Genomic DNA, 22,897 nt, shown 5'->3' with positions numbered 1-22,897 from the left:
GCACTGTGAAGAATAATGATGAGATGTGTACTGGCAGGTATCTGATTGAATTTTTATCATGTACATTTCTTTACCTATAAATCACTTTATATTACATATTCTCAGTTTCCTTCCATCATTGACGCATGTCTCACTTTCTGACTACAAATGCCCAATCTGAATTGTGTTGGGCTTGCTTGATTTTCAGAGCATCTGACGAATGGTCTTGCCGTACTATTGCCTCTCTTAATATAACATGTGACACAGACCTTAAAATTCTGCACCATGACATATGGTCTGTTTTGTGTACTTTTACCCTGCACTAAAATCCAATGAAGTTATATGTACCTTTACAAGTTCCTGATATAATTATTAGCATTGTATATGAGACTTTTTCTTTCATGTGCCTCGGAATATTGTTCCCTCTTTTCTTAATCCCCTCCATTGTTCTTTTGCCTACACTCTAAAAGTAAAGGCTTTCATTAGAAAATTGCTTTGCCACTGTGGGGAGACCTTTTTAGGTGCTTCTACAAATCTTTTTTAGATGGATTCTATATTCGCTATTTGCAGACTTTCTGTTTTGTCATGTGAGCTATGAAACATGTATTGAAAATTGGAGTTTGCAAAACAATACGGTACTGGTATTATAAACCTTAATTTACAAACTGACTTGATCAGAAGGGTTAAAAAATAAGCTCTTTGCAAAATGTTATTAAATGTCTCTTTGTCCTTGCAAACAATGTTTCCTTCTTGCTGCAGACAAGTCTCCCACACACCTTGCCTTGTATATACAGTACCTTACTATTTCACAGCAGCAAATTAACACTTGCTTTTCAGAGTTCTTAAAATACTTTACTTACTGGCAGATTTAATAAATGAGACAAAATATTTAATAGAAATCATTTGCAAAATCCCCTCCCAATTTAAGCGGTTTCGTTCAGATACACCCCAGAATTACATAGGCATATACAGAATTACATATGCATCAAGGGCTAAAGCGCACAGACATTGTCCCCACAAATCACATGTTAATTGTGTGTTTATGTCATTGAGTGTGTTTTATAAATCCCATCCAAGAATTCAGAACCCTCAGTCCCCGTTTTATGGTTATAAAACATGCACAGTCCTTTTATAAATCTGGACCTCTGTGTCTGCAGTTAAGAAGCAAAAGTGAGGGCTTGTTTGGAATCTTGTAATACCATCGCTGATGTGTGTATTACTTTACTGCAGATGTTAACTGTAGCATTTCACAGTAGAGGCTGCAGACAAAGCTTATGTAGCGTTGTTTTTAATTAATTAGTGTTTTATAAAGAAACTAGCTTTTATTTATCAGCATCTCTGCTCTAGTCTAGTGAAATTATGAAAATAGACATTTCATGCTGCTCATAGAACTTGAAGCCACCAAAATTGGTTCATATGATTAAATCCAATATACTAGCCTTAAAGTTTTACGAATACTTTCACCCATATTTCCCAGGAGGCAATTGCAGATACTTTTTGTAAGTGCTTATATTATGCGTTAACAAGGGCGCTTATCCCGCTATATAATTACAATTAGAACAGTTTTAAAAAGCCTGCCTGTTCTCAAAATTAAAATCCAATTAGTCACTCACTCATTTAGTATACACAATTACCAGCAGAATGCCCAATTTCAGGTTTTGTGCATAAAAACCCTTACTAAAACTGAAAAGATTAACTTACTTTAATGCATGTCAGTCATGAAAACAGACCTGCTTCTAATAATAATAATAGCATGCTGCTTGAGAACCAGATATGCATGTCTGTCCGATTTAAATGTTAAATTTGTAAAAAGGAAGGTTTGATCAGCTAAACTGCTCTTTGATCAATTTATCAATCAATTTACTGGGATTAGTGAAAAACACACTCACGACTAACTCCAATCTTATGCAAATGACTTCCCTCACTTGTCAATCGATCAATCCTTTTTTTTTGGCCAAGAGGCTCTCAAAACAGCAGAAGCTAAGTTAAAAAAAATCACAAGTGTAGGCATCAGACAAAAACATCCAGCAATGCAAACAGACACTAGAAACATTATACTCATAAAATGCAGAATCAATCAATACTTTTACATAAACTGAATCAGAAAATAGTTATTTTTTAAACTATACTTCTCTGAGTTTACATAAATTGGAGTACATGTTCCTATTACAATTCTAATAAGCTAAACTTTATTCCTGCTCTTTACTTTTTGGAAAATGGGCACTTGTGCATATGTTGTAGGAAGAACATTGGAGCTTTGGTTCAATCTTCAATAATAATAATAATAATAATAATAATAATAATAATAATTGTGGTATAAAACAGTAAAAGCACCGTTACAGCTTTGATACTTGGAGAATACAAATACTAAATATTTGTATTTATTTCTGAGAAAATGTTTTAATTAAGGTTATTTAATTTACTGAATGTGATGGCAGGTTTCAATCAGTTCTGCTAAAAAAATGTGCTGTGAGTGTTAGTCATAAAGATACAAAAGAGAACGACTGGATTGTGGCATGCAGCTGCAACCACTTAGAGGCCACATGGACGACATGACCACCATGACTACAACAGTAGCCTGTATCAATCGGTCACTTGACAAAAAAGCAGACAACATCAGATGGGCACATATGCAGTTCAAGCCCATCAAGTTGAGAAGCATCTCCATCAGCAAAGGCCAAGTAATGGATACAGTGGTCTATATTGATGGCGAGGTAAAGAATCCTGGCAGGCGGTATGATGGGGATTTAAAGGAGAGTCCGAGTGAGAGAGCTGTGACAGCAGGCAGTACAAGAGCTGAAGAGGATCGACAGCAGTGCTCTCAGTTTGGTCTTCTTCCAAGGTTGTGGCCGCTGTGTTTGAGGTTTCCATGTCAACAGTAGAGAGACTGGAAGCCTTCATTAGTTCATACATTACGAAATGGCTGGGAGTGCCACAATGTCATTGTAGGGTAGCACTCTACAGTAAAGGGAAATGGCAGCTCCCAGTCTCAGCTTTAACTGAAGAATTCAAGTGCCCTAAGGTTCAGCTGGAAATGACACTGATAGAATTGTGTGACGAGTGTGTAAGGGAGATAGTGAGAAATGGGAGAAAGTGGGCCGCAAAGGATGTGGTGGAAGATTCAAAGGCTGTCCCTCGTATCAGTGATATTGTGAGGAAAGTAGAACAGAGAAAAAGAGGCCTTGGTCTCAGTTCAGCTCCTCCAAGGTGGCACAAAGCAGCTTCAGCTGAAAGAAAGAAGTTGGTAGTCACTGAAGTGCAAAAGTAGGAGGAGAGGATGAGGTGTGTCAAGGCAGTGTCCCAGGCTAAGTAGGGAGGACAGATGAAATTAGGGAGAATGTGGAACAGAGTAAAATTGGCTGCCAATACCTGTAAACAAGCTTTCTTACCAGGCCCACATATGATGTTCTTCCATCACTGCAGAACCTGAACTTGTGGGTAGGAGAGGAGAGAACCCTGCATGGCCTTTCTGTTCATCACCAGCTACCTGAAACACATTCTTACAGGATGTAAGGTGGCTTTGAGTCAGGGTTGCTTCCCTTGGCATCACAATCAGGTGCTGTGATGCTTTAGCACTAGAAGAATGGTGTAATAAGAGCAACAGCTTGCCTCCAATATCAGTAATATCTGCACAGAGAACAACATTCCTCCACCAAGAGAGAAACTGACAGGAAAGGTTATTAGAACTAAGAAGCCGATTGGGGAGCTCAAAAGAGAGGTGACGGAGGAAATTAACATCAATAGAAAGGAATGGATGGCTAAGGTAAGTAAACTGAGCCAGGTTGGGTGGGGGTTGGAGGGTAGTCCTTCCTGAGGTGCTGTGGGCTAGTCGACGAAACACTGACTATGGGAGGTGCCCACCTGATGAACCCATCCAAATGTCGCACCCAGCCCATTCCAAGCAGTTGCCATGCTGAGGCACTATGGAGACCACACTTTGGTTGATACTTGGAGAAGCATCACCAGATGCACCAGGCACACCGCAAATAGGCTGATCCCTGGAGCCAGCATTACACTTCAGCCATCAACACCGGGCTAACAGGAAATCCAAATTAACTGGTGGAGAAGAAGTGCTGAAGGCTCATAAATTACAGAGAAGCTATCGTGGTTGGTCCCCAACACTACAATATAATTTTATCGTGGCGAAAGCTGAGTCGAATATTTGCATGACAACTTATATGTAATAAAAATCAGTTTTTCATGCTTTAATTTTAGTGCCAATGAAGTATTTTTTTCAACTCTGCAACCTTATTTTACAATTACTAAAGTGCAGCATCTCAGGCAATGTGAAAAATCTTAACATTTATTATTATTAATGTTGCTTATCTGGAAAAAAAGGTTTCCTATGAAAAGCTACACCGTGGCCCAACATTAAGACATCTTAATATAATACTCACAGTATGGACAGCCAAAGAGCTCAATTCTCATTCCAATCTGGCCTTCACCATTCCAATCAAGAGGCACAATTCGCAGGAAGCGAGCAACAAATACATGCTGCAGGTCATGACGGACCACACTCTCAGTGTTTGTGTTGCCTGTAAATGCCTAAAGGAGGGAAGGGAAAAAATCTGGTTAGTAATAATCCTCAAGTAACCTATGTCTGGATTCCATATGCAGAGGTATACATTGCTCTACATGTATTTGTGATAAAGGCTGGGACTGACTGGTTAGTATCTTACAGCATTTCAAATTTTTATTTTGTATTCATAAAATACAGTTAAATAGAATCCACCAATAGATAATGTAAAGAACTGTACATATATGAAACCGTACATTGTATATCAGTGTTTGCATTGTGAAAAATGAACTACCGTATCATTTTTTACTTTAAAATTAAAAAAAAAAAATAGGACTTTGTTTTTTTACATTTTTGTGTAAGCCTAAAAATAAATTAAAAAACGAATAATAAATACATAATACATTAAGCCTTTAATTATATATATTTAAAAAAAAAAAAACTGTATTAGTGTGATACAGATATTTCAGTACAAATATTTTCTAAAGGGTACCTCGGTTCATTAAACAAAGAACTAACATGCTGGCAGCTGGATGGTCTGAATAAAAGCCTGCAACATAAAAGGTCTCTGTGACAAGCTGAAGGTATGAGCTGGTTGTTCAGTGAAAATCCCTCAAATTGCCAAATAAATTAGTTTATTGTCACAATTCTGTCACTCTGTGTTCTGAACAGCTTTTTACTCTATCAGAAGATTGAGATGGAGGTGCCCTCCTTGACTCCCTGCCGGTCTGGATTCACAGACAGAGGAGGAGGAAGATCAATATACTCAGTGGATGCCACCCAGCTGGGCTCAATCCTGTGGTAAGATGCAAGCCTCAGGGAATCTTTCATGTCAAGATGACATGGACATGAATAATCCCAGTATGAGGCACATAGATTTAGAGATAAACTCATGTGTTATTTATTTGAGCTGATACTGTTGTGATATAATTCTTCAAACAGATTAAAGACGGTGGTTTACAAGTGTACACGTTTGATGAAATGGATATTGAACTGAATCGAAAATTGTTATGGGGCACTCTTTTATTCATTCTTAGAGAAGATAATTATATATTAATAAACTATACACTAACACAGGGGATCTGAAACTTTCTCAACCCACAATCCATGCGGACCCAAGCAATTTTCAGGGACTCACCATCACTGTGGGGTATAGGCTATACTAAAATTGAAATAAATAAATACATAAGACATATCATCATTAACAAAGTATACTGTATTGAGGAGTTTCAAATCAGTTTCAAGAAAATTCCTCTGATTTGTGGACTACAAATATTTCTTAAAAATGTGAAGGTACTGCATTACTCGAGAAGCTTATTGTATTTATTGGTCAGAAGTGTTACTGGCATTAATTCCAACAACAGTTTCGCCAGGCTTATTCCATTCCTGGCTTATGCTGTTGTATTTTGAAACAATCATTATACTACATTGGGAGAAAAACTGATGAGGCAGTCTAGCTTCGGAACATACAAAACATCTTTAATAAATTAATCTCTATTTCCCAAAGTCTCGCTTACAGCGTAATCCTCATAGTTACTAAGCTCATGCAGACCTGACCCAATACAACTGCTTTCAATTTTAATTCAAAGTTCAACCACACAAATACCACATATGGATCGATGAATTGCAGGAGTATTAAAACAGTAGAGCGGTATCTTTATTTGTAGAGCAAAAATATAACTTTGACACCATTCTTTATTCAGCAACAATGCTTATCATCAGACATGTCTTTATTTACTCTTTGAACACTAGTATTTGACAGGGAGGCGCATTAGATAAGTTATGCTGCTTCCTTGCCTAGGATATACAATAGGTGCATAAGTACCAACACTAGTGCATTTAGATTTAGCTTCAGCACATTAGACATTGTGGTATATTTAAAACTTAGCATGCTAAAGCACAAGTACTGGAACAACTACACAGCTGGAATAAATGAGACTGCTGATTGAATGGAGAGGTAGACTAGTAGGTATTTCTGAGTGCTGGATGCTGAATTACAGACATTTGCCAAGCCTTTTGAGATGTCATAGTAATATAATAATAACTTTGATAGCATTATTGAGGAGTTTGGTGATAAATCGAGTGATCAGGAGATGATTTATCAGTATGCACCACTATGAAGAGATATGTGATAAATACAGTGAACAAGGGGTGGGGCTTGGCTGGAGATGCAGAACTGGGTGTCCTTTTGATATACAATGTATATTAAACATGTTTTACTGGGAATAAAATTACTTTTAAACAGCACATGTGAAAAAAAAAATAAACCAAAAAAAAAAAACAGCTTGTTTGAAAATAAATTAGATCTGACGCGCCTAACAGGTGCTGAATAAATGGACCGCAAAGGGTTATTGGGAGGTACGTGAGGGTGAATTTGTTGGCAAACTATGACCTCATGTTACTGGAAAGAAGATTGCCAACCCGGGGAGACTGCATTTCCCAGACAGCCCCATGAAAGGAAATTATGCCACAATGATGGGGCATTTGTATGATACAAAAAGGGACAGTACCATTCAAAGCAGGAGCAGGAGACAGCATTGTGCTGTGAGAACTAGAGACAGAGAAAACCCTGTGCGAGACTCAGTTACTGATACCTGTGAGTTTTGACCTGGACTGTTCTGATTCCCAGATTTATGGCCTGACCCTGTTTGTGTGGATAACCTACTATTGCACCTGACCCTTGCCTGTTTACTAACCTGCTTTTGGAACTGTGGAATAATAAACCAGGTGCTGCCCTGACTTACACTGAAATTTGTTGTGTGTGAACAGGTTTGTACGTGTATCTCCTGCTTTATATGTGCACAAGTTTAGACCAACCTCTTTATTTGTCACTTTATATATATATATATATATATATATATATATATATATATATATATATATATATATATATATAGTGCCTATAGAAAGTCTACACCCACTTGAACTTTTTTCACATTTTGTTGTGTCAGTGCCTCAGAGTTTCATGCATTCAAACAAGGATTTTTTTCCACTTATCTACACACCATACTCCACACTGTTAAGAGGGAAAAAAGTTTTTATTGAGAAAAAAAAAAATAAATCTTAAAAATACAGAACTGAAAGATCATAATTGGATAAGTCTCCACCCCCCACAAGTTAATACTTGGTGGAAGCACCTTTGGCAGCAATTACAGCTGTGAGTCTGCTGGGATAGGTCTACCAACTTTGCACACCTAGATCTGACAATATTTCACCATTCTTCTTTACAAAACTGTTCAAGCTCTGTTAAGTTCCTTGGGGAGTGTTGATGGACAGGAATCTTCAAGTCATGCCACAAATTTTCGATTGGATTTAGGTTGGGGCTCTGACTGGGCCACTCAAGGACATTTACCTTTGTGTTCCTTAGCCACTCCAGTGCAGCTTTGGCTGTTTGCTTTGGGTCATTGTCATGCTGAAAGGTGAACTTCCATCCCAGTTTCAGCTTTCTTGCAGAGGGCAGCAGGTTTTCCTCAAAGACTTCTCTGTACCTGCTCCATTCATTTTTCTTTCTATCCTGACAAGTGCTCCAGTCCCTGCCAGTGAGAAACATCCCCATAACATAATGCTGCCACCACCATGCTTCACAGTAGGGATGGTGTTCTTTGGGTGTTGGGTTTGCACCAAACATAACGCTTTGCATTTAGGCCAAAATTTAATTTTAGTTTTGTCAGACCACAACATTTTTTCCACATAGCTACAGAATCTCCTCAGTATTTTTGTGCATACATCAAATGAGATTCAAGATGGGCTTTCTTGAGCAATGGCTTCCTTCTTACCATCCTACCATACAGGCCATATTTGTGGAGTGCTTGGGATATTGTTGTCACATGCACACTTTGACCAGTCTTGGCCAGAAAAGCCTGCAGCTCTTGTAAAGTTTCCATTGGCTTCTTGATAGCTGTCTCCTTGCTTGGTCATTCAGTTTGGAGGGACAGCTTGATCTAGGCAGTGTCTTGGTGGTGCCATACACCTTCCACTTCTTAATAATCGTCTTGACCATGCTTCAAGGGATATTCAAGGCCTTTGATGTTTTTTTATACCCATCCCTGATCTGTGCCTTTCAACAACTTTGTCCCGGAGTTATTTTGAAAGAGCCTTGTTGCTCATGGTTGAGTCTTTGCTTTGAAATGCCCCAGCAGAGGGAACCTACAGGAACTGCTGAATTTATCCTGAAATCAAGTGAATCACTTCAATTTAACACAGGTAGAGGCCACTTATCTTGGTGTGTGATTTTGAAGGTGATTGGTTACACCTGAGCTAATTTAGGATTGCTATTACAAGGGGGGTGGACACTTATCCAAACAAGCTGTTTCAGTTTTTATTTTTAATTAATTTTCTAGAAATTTCTAGAATATTTCTCACAGGGAAGTTGAAAAAGAAAAAAAAAAACCTACACATTGAGATTCACTCACATTCTATGTCACTGTTATTTTTACAAGGATAAATAGCTACCTACAATAGCTGCCATGCTCATTTTATGTACAACTAATTTTGCTTCATAGTTCAAAACTAAACATCAACTTCCTGATATGGCCAATGCCAATGTGAGTTTTTTTTTCCACTGTTTTATCACAAACCTTCCTGTCTATGTTAGTCGTTAACACATTAAATACTTAGGGAAGAAATGTATGCAAATGAAACATGACACATTGCCATCCCCAATCTCAATCACTTTGACACATTTTGCTGACAATACCCCAGCTACCAGGAGATGCATACTTATTCTTCCTCATGTTTATACAACATTGCTAACCACCACTTGTAAAGCAAACAGAAGCTTTATGACCGTCAATGTCAAACTAATTACACTATGTAACACAATTTTTGTTCCTGGGTAGTAAGTATTATTTCCTAATTGCTTATGCCTCAAAAGTATAGAAAATGGCCATTATTCCCCACAAACTTTGATTTTGTGACCAGGACAGTGATATTTTGAAATTTACCTATTTCCAATGAGAAAACGATCTTTTCATTCACAAAGTCAGAAAAAAACATATGAATCCAAATTAACATGCATTTATACTAAAGTAATACAAAAATGACTACAAAAGATTTAGAAGTGAGTAGTTTTTCGGGATTTATGATTATACTGTAAATCACTTTCACGAATCAGCCCCCAAATGTAGTCTCCCATCATATTCTCATTATACTGTCCTTGGTAGCAGCGTTCAAAGTCCAGTATATCCTAGTGGAAGCACTCGCCTTGCTCCTCCGAGTACGCTCCCATGTTCTCCTTGAATTTATCAAGATGAGCATCAAGGATATAGACTTTGAGGGACATCCTACAGCCCATTGTGCCGTAGTTCTTCACCAGAGTCTCAACCAGCTCCACATAGTTTTCGGCCTTGTGATTGCCCAGGAAGCCCCGAACCACTGCGACAAAGCTGTTCCAAGCCGCTTTCTCCTTACTAGTGAGCTTCTTGGGGAATTCATTGCACTCCAGGACCTTCTTTATCTGTGGTCCAACGAAAACACCGGCTTTGACCTTTGCCTCAAACAGCTTAGGGAAGAAGTCTTGAAGGTACTTGAAGGCTGCCGACTCCTTATCTAGAGCTCTGACAAATTGTTTCATAAGGCCCAATTTGATGTGTAGTGGTGGCATCAGCACCTTCCAGGGGTCCACCAGTGGCTCCCACTTGACGTTGTTTCTCCCCACAGAGAACTCGGTCCGCTGTGGCCAGTCCCGCCTGTGGTAGTGCGCTTTGGTGTCCCTGCTGTCCCAAAGGCAAAGATAGCAGGGAAACTTGGTAAAACCGCCTTGGAGACCCATCACAAATGCTACCATTGCAGCCTCTTGATGCCATCTCAGAAAAATGCAGATATGTTCTGGAAAATAGGTAAATTTCTAAATATCACTGTCCTGGTCACAAAAGCAAAGTTTGTGGGGAATAACAGCCATTTTCTATACTTTTGAGGCATAAGCAATTAGGAAATAACATTTACTACCCAGGAACCAAAAAAAAAAAATTGTTACACAGTGTTATAATTGAATAGTTTGATTATGGAGTGCTGTGGTGTCTTACACCGCAGTTGAAAAACAGCAAGCCAGCTTTTGTGCCTTAAGAAATTCATTCAAAGAAGTATGACCTTGTTTCAACATCAGTCAGTCTCAAGGACTGTTTACAATGCAACAGATATTTTATATAATAACCTCTTTTAAGTGTATATTTTCAACTGGGGACACAAGCAGTTTAATTTATCTAAAACTGTATCTAAATATTAGGTAGAGTAAGCTAAAGCTGCTACCGTTTTTAGCACAATACTGAGAACAAGCCATAACAGATACTTCTCTGGCCACAGTTCTTGGTTTAGCCTGAGAAGTTAACCCCAGAAACTGTCACCATATGTACTTTATATACCCTCAGAATCTGGCTTAACGAGTGCTGCTCAGACACCTGATACTGGAGTAGCTTCTGATCACTAATTCCTTTACTTTTTACTTACTTGTCCTGAGCTCTGTAAGTTAAAATTACTTAAACATTCTTTGAGATGCAGACCACAGTTACACAGTAATTGTCAATGAAGCTCTACTCTTGTGAAACTGATTACACAGTAACAAACAACTGTATGATCAATACTGTTCTACTTGCACCTACTGTAAGGTACCACATGGAAGATATTTATATATAGACAATTTATGATATCACAAGCAACCAGCATCTATCTATCTATATTCACACACACAGTCAATTCTTATTAAAATGAGTCAGATTAGATGAATTTCCTGATACTACACATTTTCAATATGGCCCTGTGTAAATTTAGCAATCGTTCATTGTAAATGACTTCACTTAGTATGAATTCACTTAACACGAATTTCCTGTTTATACACATTATTTTGGAGCCCTCCCAGAAGATTTTGAATAAAACAAATCGCTCTAGTTTGAATAGCTGAGTGTAAAAGGATATTGGGAAATTTTCATCCATATTAGTGCCTTTGTAGTGTATTTTAGTGCTGCTTTGGGACTACAGATCTTATGATGCACTTTCAGCCATAGTGCTTACTTATCGTATCTTTGCAGACAACAGCGGAGGCGTTGAAAGCAGTAATGCACCACCATAGAGAAAAAGAAAGATGTTGCTGCAGATTTCAACATTACCGCAAACACTTTCTCAACCAGTCTAAAAAACGGGATACAATAATACAGGCCAATTAACAGCAAACTGTGGATGAAAGTTGTCAGCATTTCTGATTTGCTCAATACCTGATGTTATGGATGCATTTTTGGTTTAAAAATGCCCTTGATCAGAACGGGACAGGTAGATTTCAAGTGCAGTTAATTTGTAATGTATACTTTTTTAAAGTTCTCTTCCAACTGTATAAATAAAATGCACAATACTTCTAAATGTACAATACTGTTCAATGTTACTATAACTTCAATAAAAACTGGCATAATGCATTTGGCTTAGACTCCTGATAATAGAAATTACTGAATTTCTGAAAAAAAAAAAGGTATATAAATGTTGGACATTGACAAAATCCTTTTGGTTTCTTTTTAATCACTCGATCATTCATCCTTGACCATGACATGCTTGAGTGATTATGACTGAAGCATATGCACTTAATCACCTAGTTAGTGAGATAGTTAATTGGACACTGGATATGGAGTGATTTCAGCTGTTGAATTGCAAGCTTGAATAAAAGCTATAAAGAAAATCACAGAAAAATAAACAATATGCCCCATCTGTCAAGAGAGCAGCGCCTTCATGCAATCGGCATGTTGGAGGCTGGACTAGGGCAGCAGACTATGACTCGCCGTCTTGGGTTCTCATAGCCAGCAATTTCAAACCTGGCCAGACGGTATAACCAGACACACACTGTCAATGACAGGTCATGAACTAGGAGACCAAGAGTCACAACACCTGCCCAAGATGGACAGTTCATTTTGCAGCATCTTCATATCAATGTCATGCCAATTGTTAAACAGCACAATAAAAAGAAACTGCACTTGCTATAAAACACAGTTTGTAATTTCTCGATCACATCTAGTGAATCTTATTGAAATTTAAACGCAAAGTTTCTTTTGATTCTCAAATATAAGTGATCCATTTCTTTTGATGCTATATATATATATATATATATATATATATATATATATATATATATATATATATATATATATATATATATATATATATACATATACACACACACACACACACACACACACACACACACACAGCTCTGAAAAAAATTGAGACCACTGCAAAATTCAGTTTCTCTGGTTTTACTATTTATAGTATGTGTTTGGGTAAAATGAACATTTTTGTTTTATTCTATAAACTACTGATAACATTTCTCCCAAATTCAAAATAAAAATATTGTCATTTAGAGTATTTATTTGCAGAAAATGACAACTGGTCAAAATAACAAAAAGATGCAGTGTTGTCAGACCTCGAATAATGCAAAGAAAATAAGTTCAGATTAATTTTTAAACACAATACTAATGTTTTAACTTAGGAAGAGTTCAGAAATCAATATTTGGTGGAATAACCCTGATTTTCAATCACAGCTTTCATGCATCTTGGCATGCTCTCCACCAGTCTTTCACATTGATGTTGGGTGACTTTATGCCACTCCTGGCGCAAAAATTCAAGCAGCTCGGCTTTGATGGCTTGTGACCATCCATCTTCCTCTTGATCACATTCCAGAGGTTTTCAATGGGGTTTAGGTCTGGAGATTGGGCTGGCCATGACAGGGTCTTGATCTGGTGGTCCTCCATCCACACCTTGATTGACCTGGCTGTGTGGCATGGAGCATTGTCCTGCTGGAAAAACCAATCCTCAGAGTTGAGGAACATTGTCAGAGCAGAAGGAAGCAAGTTTTCTTCCAGGACAACCTTGTACTTGGCTTGATTCATGCGCCCTTCACAAAGACAAATCTGCCCGATTCCAGCCTTGCTGAAGCACCCCCAGATGAGTCCAATTTTCAGCTTTGCCCAACACCTGGTCGTCTAATGGTTAGATGGAGACCTGGAGAGGCCTACAAGCCACAGTGTCTCGCACCCACTGTGAAATGTGGTGGAGGATCGGTGATGATCTGGGGGTGCTTCAGCAAGGCTGGAATCGGGCAGATTTGTCTTTGTGAAGGACGCATGAATCAAGCCAAGTACAAGGTTGTCCTGGAAGAAAACTTGCTTCCTTCTGCTCTGACAATGTTCCCCAACTCTGAGGATTGGTTTTTCCAGCAGGACAATGCTCCATGCCACACAGCCAGGTCAATCAAGGTGTGGATGGAGGACCACCAGATCAAGACCCTGTCATGGCCAGCCCAATCTCCAGACCTGAACCCCATTGAAAACCTCTGGAATGTGATCAAGAGGAAGACAGATGGTCACAAGCCATCAAACAAAGCCGAGCTGCTTGAATTTTTGCGCCAGGAGTGGCATAAAGTCACCCAACATCAATGTGAAAGACTGGTGGAGAGCATGCCAAGACGCATGAAAGCTGTGCTTGAAAATCAGGGTTATTCCACCAAATATTGATTTCTGAACTCTTCCTAAGTTAAAACATTAGTATTGTGTTTAAAAATGAATCTGAACTTATTTTCTTTGCATTATTCGAGGTCTGACAACACTGCATCTTTTTTGTTATTTTGACCAGTTGTCATTTTCTGCAAATAAATGCTCTAAATGACAATATTTTTTATTTGGAATTTGGGAGAAATGTTGTCAGTAGTTTATAGAATGAAACAAAAATGTTCATTTTACCCAAACACATACCTATAAATAGGAAAACCAGAGAAACTGATAATTTTGCAGTGGTCTCAATTTTTTCCAGAGCTCTGTATCTATCATATATATATATATATATACACACACATACATACATACACACACACACACACACACACACTGCTGTGCAACATGTTGCATTTTTCTACTCTGATGCACAATGACCAACAACAATTTGCTCAAAGCCTCCACTAGTGTTTTCTATTATAACCACCTTGACTTGCATAAAGAAGGAAAAACATTGAGTGAAATAGCTCACATCACTTGATTTTCAAGGTGTGGTATCCGAAGCATAATCAACAAATACAGAGAAATATCATCTGTAATTGACAAACCCAGGACTGGAAGACCCAAAAAGCTGTCTAACAAGGATGAGCAATACTTGAAGATAATATCCTTAAGGAATAGAAAGAAGACAAGCATTGAATTGACAACAGAATTGGTAGAAGGCACAGGTGTCGTTGTCCATCCACCAACAATCCAAAGCACCTTTGACCATTGTTCCATAGTCCCATTTTTGTGTTCTTGTGCATATTTTAGACTTTTAGTCTTGTTCCCCTTTCTTCACAGATGTATTCTTACTACAACACATCCTTTAAGTCCTGATTTTAAGAGTGACCTTTCTATTGTTGATTTGATCGACAACGACACCTGTGCCTTATGCCAGTTCTGTTGACAATTGAACGCTTGTCTTCTTTCTTGTACCAAAAGGAACAAAATAAGATAATCTAGGCACATAGAAATGTGAACAATTGAAAACAAAATCTATTATAGCAGGGCATTTCGGACCACAAGTCCTTCTACAGCTGAAGGAAAAAAGCTTCTTATGATAGCACAACCAACACAGTAGTGCTTGCGGAATCACAAGATCCACTCAAGCAGCAGAAATGTTTGAACTCTCTCACACAATGCTTACAGAACAATAGATATTGACAATACTTAATATTTTATTAAGTTTCTTTTTGTTTGTTTTCTAAAAATCTTATGATTTAGTCCCCCCAAAAAATTACAGTTACTAGCTACAAATACAACACCTTTGACCATAACAAATATAATATTATATAGTTTGTAGTTAAACCAGCCACAGGTGCACTTACTTTGAAAAACTGACATGATGGATGACAGCCTTTTCTTATCATAAATTATTCAAGAACAAAACCCAGCAGTTTCAATTCATAGTGTTTTACCACTAGTAGTGCACTTCATTTAAAACTTCCCCTGGGAACAGAATTTGAGTTTTCTAATTATAATCCATTCCCCATATTTAATTGTGTCCAGTATCCAAGATTTTTAATTTAATCCCCAAAGACTACAGTACAAGGAAGAAACTCCTGAATCTTCTCAATGAATGCAAATTCAGGATTTTTGAAAATGATGAATTCAATATTAATGCAGACTGTCTTCCCATTGTATTCCTAGCGAATACGATAAGACGCTTTTGATAATCATCACAGATTTTTAATGGCTTTACAGAAATGGAACAGATTTTTTTTTAACCATTTAAAGTCTGGAATACCTGCCAATATTTTCTTATGTTCACCAAAGAAGAAAGGTTTTTAGGGTAGATTTGGCATGGGAAATTCTTTTTTAGCCAAAAAACCACTGATATTTATCAGTTACAGCAAATGTTTTGGGTAATTATTTCATCAGTATAATTGTTTGTGGTGGGATTTTTAAATATGGGCATTTGAATGCTTCCTGTGTAAAAAATAAAATCTGAAATGTGAAATGGTACTTGGCTAGTGGTTGGGCCTGTACCCCAAATTTTGTAAAGGCATAGTCCAGAGATAGAACATTTTTTCTTATAAAATACTGTTAAACAATATCGACTAATAAAAATACACACTGTCTTGTTTGTTTCCATTTCATAGTAAAAATATAAAAAGGACAGTTAATGCTTGTCATTTCTGTGAGCATATCTGTTGTTTTAATCATAATGCATAACTTCAAACACTCCAATCATGCAGTCTGAAGTAAAACCATAACACCACTCCCATTTCAACTTTCATGATGCACAAAACACATTACCACAAAATAGGCCTGAAGAAGGCATTAGCAAAAATGTTGCATATATTTTTTCACCATGGGCTCATACTATGTTATTTAAGGGGATCCCTATTGGGCCACTGTGCAAGCATTTCCTCTAGGTCATGCTCTAGAACTTGTTGAACTGTTTGCAGACCATCTTTGCAGCATAGCGGGCTCACCTGTTTGAGATCTTTAATCATTTAAATGCCATTAACCTCCCATTGCAAGATGGGAACAATGATATGCTGAATGATTAAGTGAGTGGTTTCAAAACAGAAAGGACTTCAGAATGTGGAAAAACAGACATTTTAAATCATATGTCCATGTCCTTCAAGAATAACACATCAGCATTGACAAAGGGGTGTATAATTGGAAATACATTTGTGTAGTCATGCACTGCCTGTTCTGGGAATGCAGAACTTCAGCCTTTTTAATTAGTGCCCTCAAGTTACTATTAACATGTTTCCCCTTATAAAAAAAATAAAAAATACTACAGTAAATTTGCATGGAAATTTTACTGTTTTCCTATGCTTTTCCAATCGTCAAGTGGGAAAGAAATGGTTTGCCTTGACGTTGCATTAATTAAACACAGCGTCAGTGATTGTTCTAATTATAAATTGTATAATGTTTTGTTTATATTGAGTTTTTTTTTTTTAATTGGTAATTATGTAGTGATTTAAATCACCTATGTAATGTAGGTGGGGTTAAACACTCGATACACACTGAGGATGGACGGTAGTACTGAAATATTTTTGTGTTTGTTTTAAATTAAATAAAAATAAAGACATTTTGAGTGCAGACTGTTCGTTGTTTTGTTTAATTATATAAAATGGTCCACACACCAAACAAGAGACTTTGAAAAAGTATATTAACTGCATGAGGGCATTACTGGAATTGAATATACTATATGTTTACCATAGTTTACCTTGGTTGGTCATACTTTCTGGGATTCTTGCCTATGCTTTAACATTATTTCACATTATTTCACTATGCTTTATTACACTTTGCGATGCATTTTCTATGGGAAGATTTTATAAGGGTTGATTTCATTAGATTTAAAGAAACAAAATTAGAAGGCACTACAAATCTTAATTTTGTACCATTGATTTAACATCCTGCCTATGTAGTGACATGCAAACAGGCAGTGTAATCACCCTTCTTATTTTATTAACCTAATTTTGGTACCTTCCTGTCATGGATAGCTTGAGTGGTGCGTGTGGGTGGTGATGTCAGGTTCAGGAAGCAATGGGCACAGACAGACTGGATTTGCATTTGCGCGCAGCCTGGTGTATATGTAGGTGGATATGTGAAAAAGTCAGATTTGCGAACATCTATAGAAAAAGCATTTACACATCCATAAACAGGTTAGTGAACAAAAATAACATGCAAACTGCTTTAAACATGGGGAAAGGTTTTAATTTAAAAGTAAGCAAGAGTAATTAGTCTACAAATACAGTGTTGCTATGCGGTTTGCTATAAGCCATCTCCACGCAAAGCTTTTTTTAAAAAAAAAAAAAAAAATAAAACAAACAGTAAAGGTACAGTAACCTGTAACTGATGGTATCTTTCTTAACTCTAGAAGTCCCTCTGTCCCTGGTTCTGTTTTCTTAATATCTCTGTCATAGTACTTTGCACTCTTTCTTGATATAACCAACAGCCAATAAGCAGTTTGGTTTGAATATTGCTTCAGCTATTTTAAACAAACAGACAGTAAGCATTGTGTTTATGAAGCTTGCTTTGTTTAATTCAAATGCATTTAAAAGCTACAACAACATGCTACCAATATCTGCAAGGCTGCGCTCCATCACATAAACACACTGCATAAAAAAAAAAAGCTTTCTCGACTGGTGCTGACAGTGAGGTGGCACACTTGAGCAGCGGAAAGGCTGCTAATGGCAAGACTGCCTCCAACCTCATCAAATCCCAGGAGGTCAACAGTAAACTACCACCAAGGCAGGTATCTCTGGGTGGTGGAAGTGATAGTGGCAGATAGTCCTCCCATGGCGGTGGAGGCGGGAGCAGTAAGTCTGTCTCTCATGGTGCTCTCCCTTTGGCAGTGGAGGCAGAGTCAGCTCCTACTCCATTCCTCTTGGTGGTGGAGGCAGAGACAGCTCCTGCTTGTCTCCTCCTGGTGGTGGAGGCAGAGGTATCTCCTCCTGCTCTCTCCCTCTGCTGGTGAAGGCAGAGGCAGCTCCTACTGCTCTCTGCTTCTGGGTGTTGGATGCTTCTGCTCCCTACTTCCGGGAGCTGGACACTCGTGTTCCCCCTTCCGGGTGTTGGACACTTGTGCTCCCCCTTCCGGGCACTGGACGCTGTTGCTCCCCCCTTCTAGGCACTGGACACTTGTTCTCCCCATTCTGGGCACTGGAGACAGTGGGGCTTCTCCCCCTTGCACTGGAGACCCTGCTACCTGGGCTGATGTTTTGTTTATCACTGCCTGCAGTTAGCAGAGAACCAAAACCACACATTCCTCCAAGGTGTTTGGGGTGTGTTCCCACTCATAGGCCTCCTATCACTCCCTGTCCATCAGCCACAGGACCCAGATGGTTATGGGCATGGACTGGACCTCCAGCCCAACATCATCCATTATCCAATCTCACAGCCTGATGACGTCTTCTGCCATTGCCATTTTTGTTTCTCAACTATACTCAATACTAAACATTAAAAAAGAAATCCTGCACTATTGCTCCTGACCTGACTCCAACTGGAGGCGTGGGTTCAAATCCAACCCCTGACACCATATGTCAAGGGCGGCTCAAGTGGTGCGTGTGGGTGGTGATGTCAGGTTCAAGAAGTAATGGACATTGACAGAGTGAATTTACGAGTGAAGCCGAGTGCTTGGTTGCGCTAAATAAATTAAAGATTTAAATAAAAAAAAAACAGCACACAGCACTTTAGGCCAAAATAAAGAAACAAACAAAACAGACTAACACTAAACAAACAGTGGACAAACAGACAAACAAACAAGGTGAGTCAAAAACAAACAAGTATCATGCTGGTCCTTCCAGCATGAAATAGCAATTATAATTTATTTTTACTTTTTATCTCTCCTGTCCACACCATTCTCCACTCACCGATAACACAACCCCAAGTGAGTGTTTCATGCCTCTAAATATACAGCTGTGCCGGGATTCAATTACTAATTCATTATTCACTTGAATCCCAGCACGTGAACTAATTTGTGCAATCCCTGTGCTCACATACTATTACATACTTTATGTGACGTGAAGTGAGTGTGCAATCCCCCTGCCTAAATACAGCTATATATTTTAAATCTCTCGTATTACAGAGACCCATTTATATCCCATGCACAAATACCTATACACCAACATTAACACACCACATGCAACATATAACACAAAATACAAACAAGATGAGGCATATTGCCACACTTCCATACTCTGGCAATGCTTTTGTATCAAGAGGGTTTATCTGATAAAGGGTTCTGGAGAGAGGTAAAGAGCTGCATCCCAATGACAATGGATTCTTAAGTGTGGTATAATATTTCAATCCCTATGGCAGGTGAGCTGTGAACTACACTTGTTCCAAAAATGATATACTCTCACAATGCTGACTTGTTCCAAAAATGATATACTCCCACGATGCTGAAGGTCAACATGACAGGATCTTCAGTCTTCAAAAATGATGTGCGAAATTAGATAAGCTCTTATAAGGCCATTTGCCTACATATTGTCATTCACATGTTATTACAACAGAATTATAGAGCACAGTGCTTCATCATCAATTGAACGTGGCTTCCAATGTTAATCAGTTGCTTGTCTGAACCAAAATTTCCTCAGTCCACTGATATGCAGATAAAACATTTGTTTTTTTGTAACCTATTACAACAAAATCTGATAAAATATGTTCTGCAAACAATAGATCTCTACTTTAGGGAATATCAACTGCAAGTCGATCATATCATTGAAATGCAGTTAAAATGTTATGTAAAAGTAAGGTTTCGAAAATGCATGTCAAACATGAGTAAGTATCTTGAAATGACTTTACTTTTTGTACTGTTCCTATAACTTAAAAAGCTTTACCAAATTCTATATGCCAATTGTCTTAATCATGGTTACTCTGTTTGCGGCAGAAACAGAGCAGTGTTCAAAATGACCATCACAACATAACCATAAGAAACAGTATTCCAATGTCCGTGGTTACAAGTCTGTCCATTATTAAGACATACACTGGCAGTCAGGAGGAACTAACAAGGATTTGCTAACTGCAGAACTGAAGACCGTTTCCACCTTCTGACACTGAAGTTATAATGAGACTCTCCCCAGAGATTTCAATTGATTAGGATAGCATACGAACACCACAGACAGACAACTGCATTTAAAATGTCCCGTAGATATTGATCTTCATGGATATAACCCAAATCTATAGAGCTCTTGGTAAACAAGCCACACAAGTTAAGTAGCCTGATAAAGTATGCCTGACCAATAACTTTTAAGTCATACATCCAGTGTACCTAGATATGTTGATTAAAGAAGCAATCGATTGTGCATGCTATCCATCCTAAACAATAAAGCTGCCTTTAATGAAGACTGAGATGTTACATCATGATATTTCACAATGGCCAGCAACTAACACGAAATTGCTTTTTATAGTCAAGTCTCAGAGATGCATAAAGGCTTTATACAATATTTCAAGTAACACTGAGTAATGTTTGTAGTTACTATATTTGAAAAAGAGATAGGATCCCCGGGTTGGATTGTACAGAATTTAATCAATGTTTAATTTATAATCAAGATTCAATAAATGGAGATTTTAAAAAACAAAAGCCCTTAAGTCATATTAGAAGAGTTATAATGAGGTTAGTACTGGTCAAAAATAGCTTCTCCTGCTCAACTGTCTACAGCACCAACAGGGTCTGGATTTCACACAAAAAGACCCTCTCTGCTCAGGGCTCTCACACACTGTCCCAGAGTCCTGAATGTCCAATTTATACCACAGCTGAATTTAACTTCCCATTTGTGTGAGGATACAACTAGGTTACTCTGGGTACAACTAGGAAAATCTAATTAAGCACACAGAGCTAACAATTTAATCCCAGTAAATCTTACCCGATTAGAATTTGCATCACTGTAGGTACCATATTTTCCTACTGAAAAGATTCACATATTATGGGAAGGTATTATTTTGATAGCTCTATGTGCTATAAAACATGGACATAAAACAATAATGCGTACTTTGAGACCAGATCAGAAGAAAGAAAGTCAAAACTCACTAAAAAATGTTTTCTTTAATTTATTATTATTGTTTTTTATTTATTTATTCATATAACCCTGTACTGCTGAGATTATTGCGCAGTTGTGCAATACACTACAAACACTACTTTTCAATGCAAATTAAAATTTGGAAAAAGATTAACACTTATTCTTTCAAGTACCAGACCAGTTTTACATTCTATTATGGTTGGAATCATTAGAACCACATAACAATTAGTGAAATAAATCAAACCTGGTTTATAAGTTGACTGGTTTAGTGGCTGGTGCACCATTTGGGTCTTTCAAAAAAAATACAAAGAGGAAGCAGAGTGTGTGTAGCAAGGATAAGAAGCTTGGCTAGCCAGCAAACACTGAAATTAAATCTATTGTACAAACCAACCCCAGGGATTTCTAAATGGTTGGCTGGGTGGCATTTAATGATCTTTCTGGTTTAGAATCCTCCAGACCTTTATTACAATTTTTTTTTACAATAGTTATTTCCTACATACATGCCAAGACTCCTACCCTTGAACTTCTGGATGTTTATAAGTTATAGACAAGGTTTCCAAATGGTTTATTTTCTTACCTCTTTTAGAGAGAAACCTTACTGTACATATTTGAAAGTCATTGTAGTAATACCCACTATCTGTTTAACCATTTTATCATCAAGCTAATGCAGAAGAGAAGTAATTGATACACTGAAAACTCACTATTTTAATAATTATCTACCATGTTTTGGCTTCTTCAAATAGCATGGTTGAAATAGCTAGGCAGAAGTTTGAAAGTTGCACAGTGACTTACAGATTAATGTTCTAAGAACACTGTGACATAGACAATACTGAGGTAGAGTTCAAATCCTAAAGGGATGCATTGTTTCACACATAGGGTTGCCACCCATCCAGGTTTGACCCAGACAGTCCGAGAATTGGCATCTGTGTTCTGGTGGCAGGAATTAACAATTCCCAATGCCCTAATATCCAGTTTTAAGTGAAATGCATAAGAAACATCAACTTTCCTTTAATATTTTCTTTGACATACATTAGTTGCTTAAAATGATTTCCACTATATTATTAGAAATGTATTGTTTAGTACTGATCTGTACATTCTACTTTGACCATATTAATGAACATATCCATGTGACGTAAACAATCCAATACAGTACTGAGCTGACGTGCGATTCAGGACTCGCAGGTTTATAAATCTGAGAATCCCTGACCCTGAACTTGAAAATCCAAGTGAATATGGGGGTGTCATGCTGCCTCCTTGCCAAATTCCTCCCCCACTGTAGTCGTAAAAGAGTAATTTGACAATTCAGTTTTGCGAGTAAAAACAAAAACATATTTTTGCATTTTATTGGCATTTAATCGTAATGTTTATACAGTAGTTTATCATCTCTGTATGCTTTACATAACATTGATCTGTGTATG

At 37.7% G+C, this 22,897-nt stretch overlaps 1 protein-coding gene across 1 annotated transcript in view; it reads right to left on the bottom strand.

The window, feature by feature from the left end:
• Positions 1–22,897, bottom strand: part of LOC121314251 (contactin-associated protein-like 2) — a 489,620-nt gene that overhangs the window by 217,406 nt on the left and 249,317 nt on the right. Inside the window, exon 4 of the mRNA XM_041247300.1 lies at positions 4,377–4,524. Within this exon, the coding sequence (XP_041103234.1) occupies positions 4,377–4,524 (148 nt within the window). The remainder of the gene's footprint in view (positions 1–4,376; positions 4,525–22,897) is intronic.

The sequence above is a fragment of the Polyodon spathula genome, chromosome 4 (assembly GCF_017654505.1).
Source record: "Polyodon spathula isolate WHYD16114869_AA chromosome 4, ASM1765450v1, whole genome shotgun sequence".
Taxonomy (NCBI): domain Eukaryota; kingdom Metazoa; phylum Chordata; class Actinopteri; order Acipenseriformes; family Polyodontidae; genus Polyodon; species Polyodon spathula.
The sequence above is the reverse complement of the archived record's forward strand: the minus strand, read 5'-3'. Positions and strand labels throughout refer to the sequence as shown.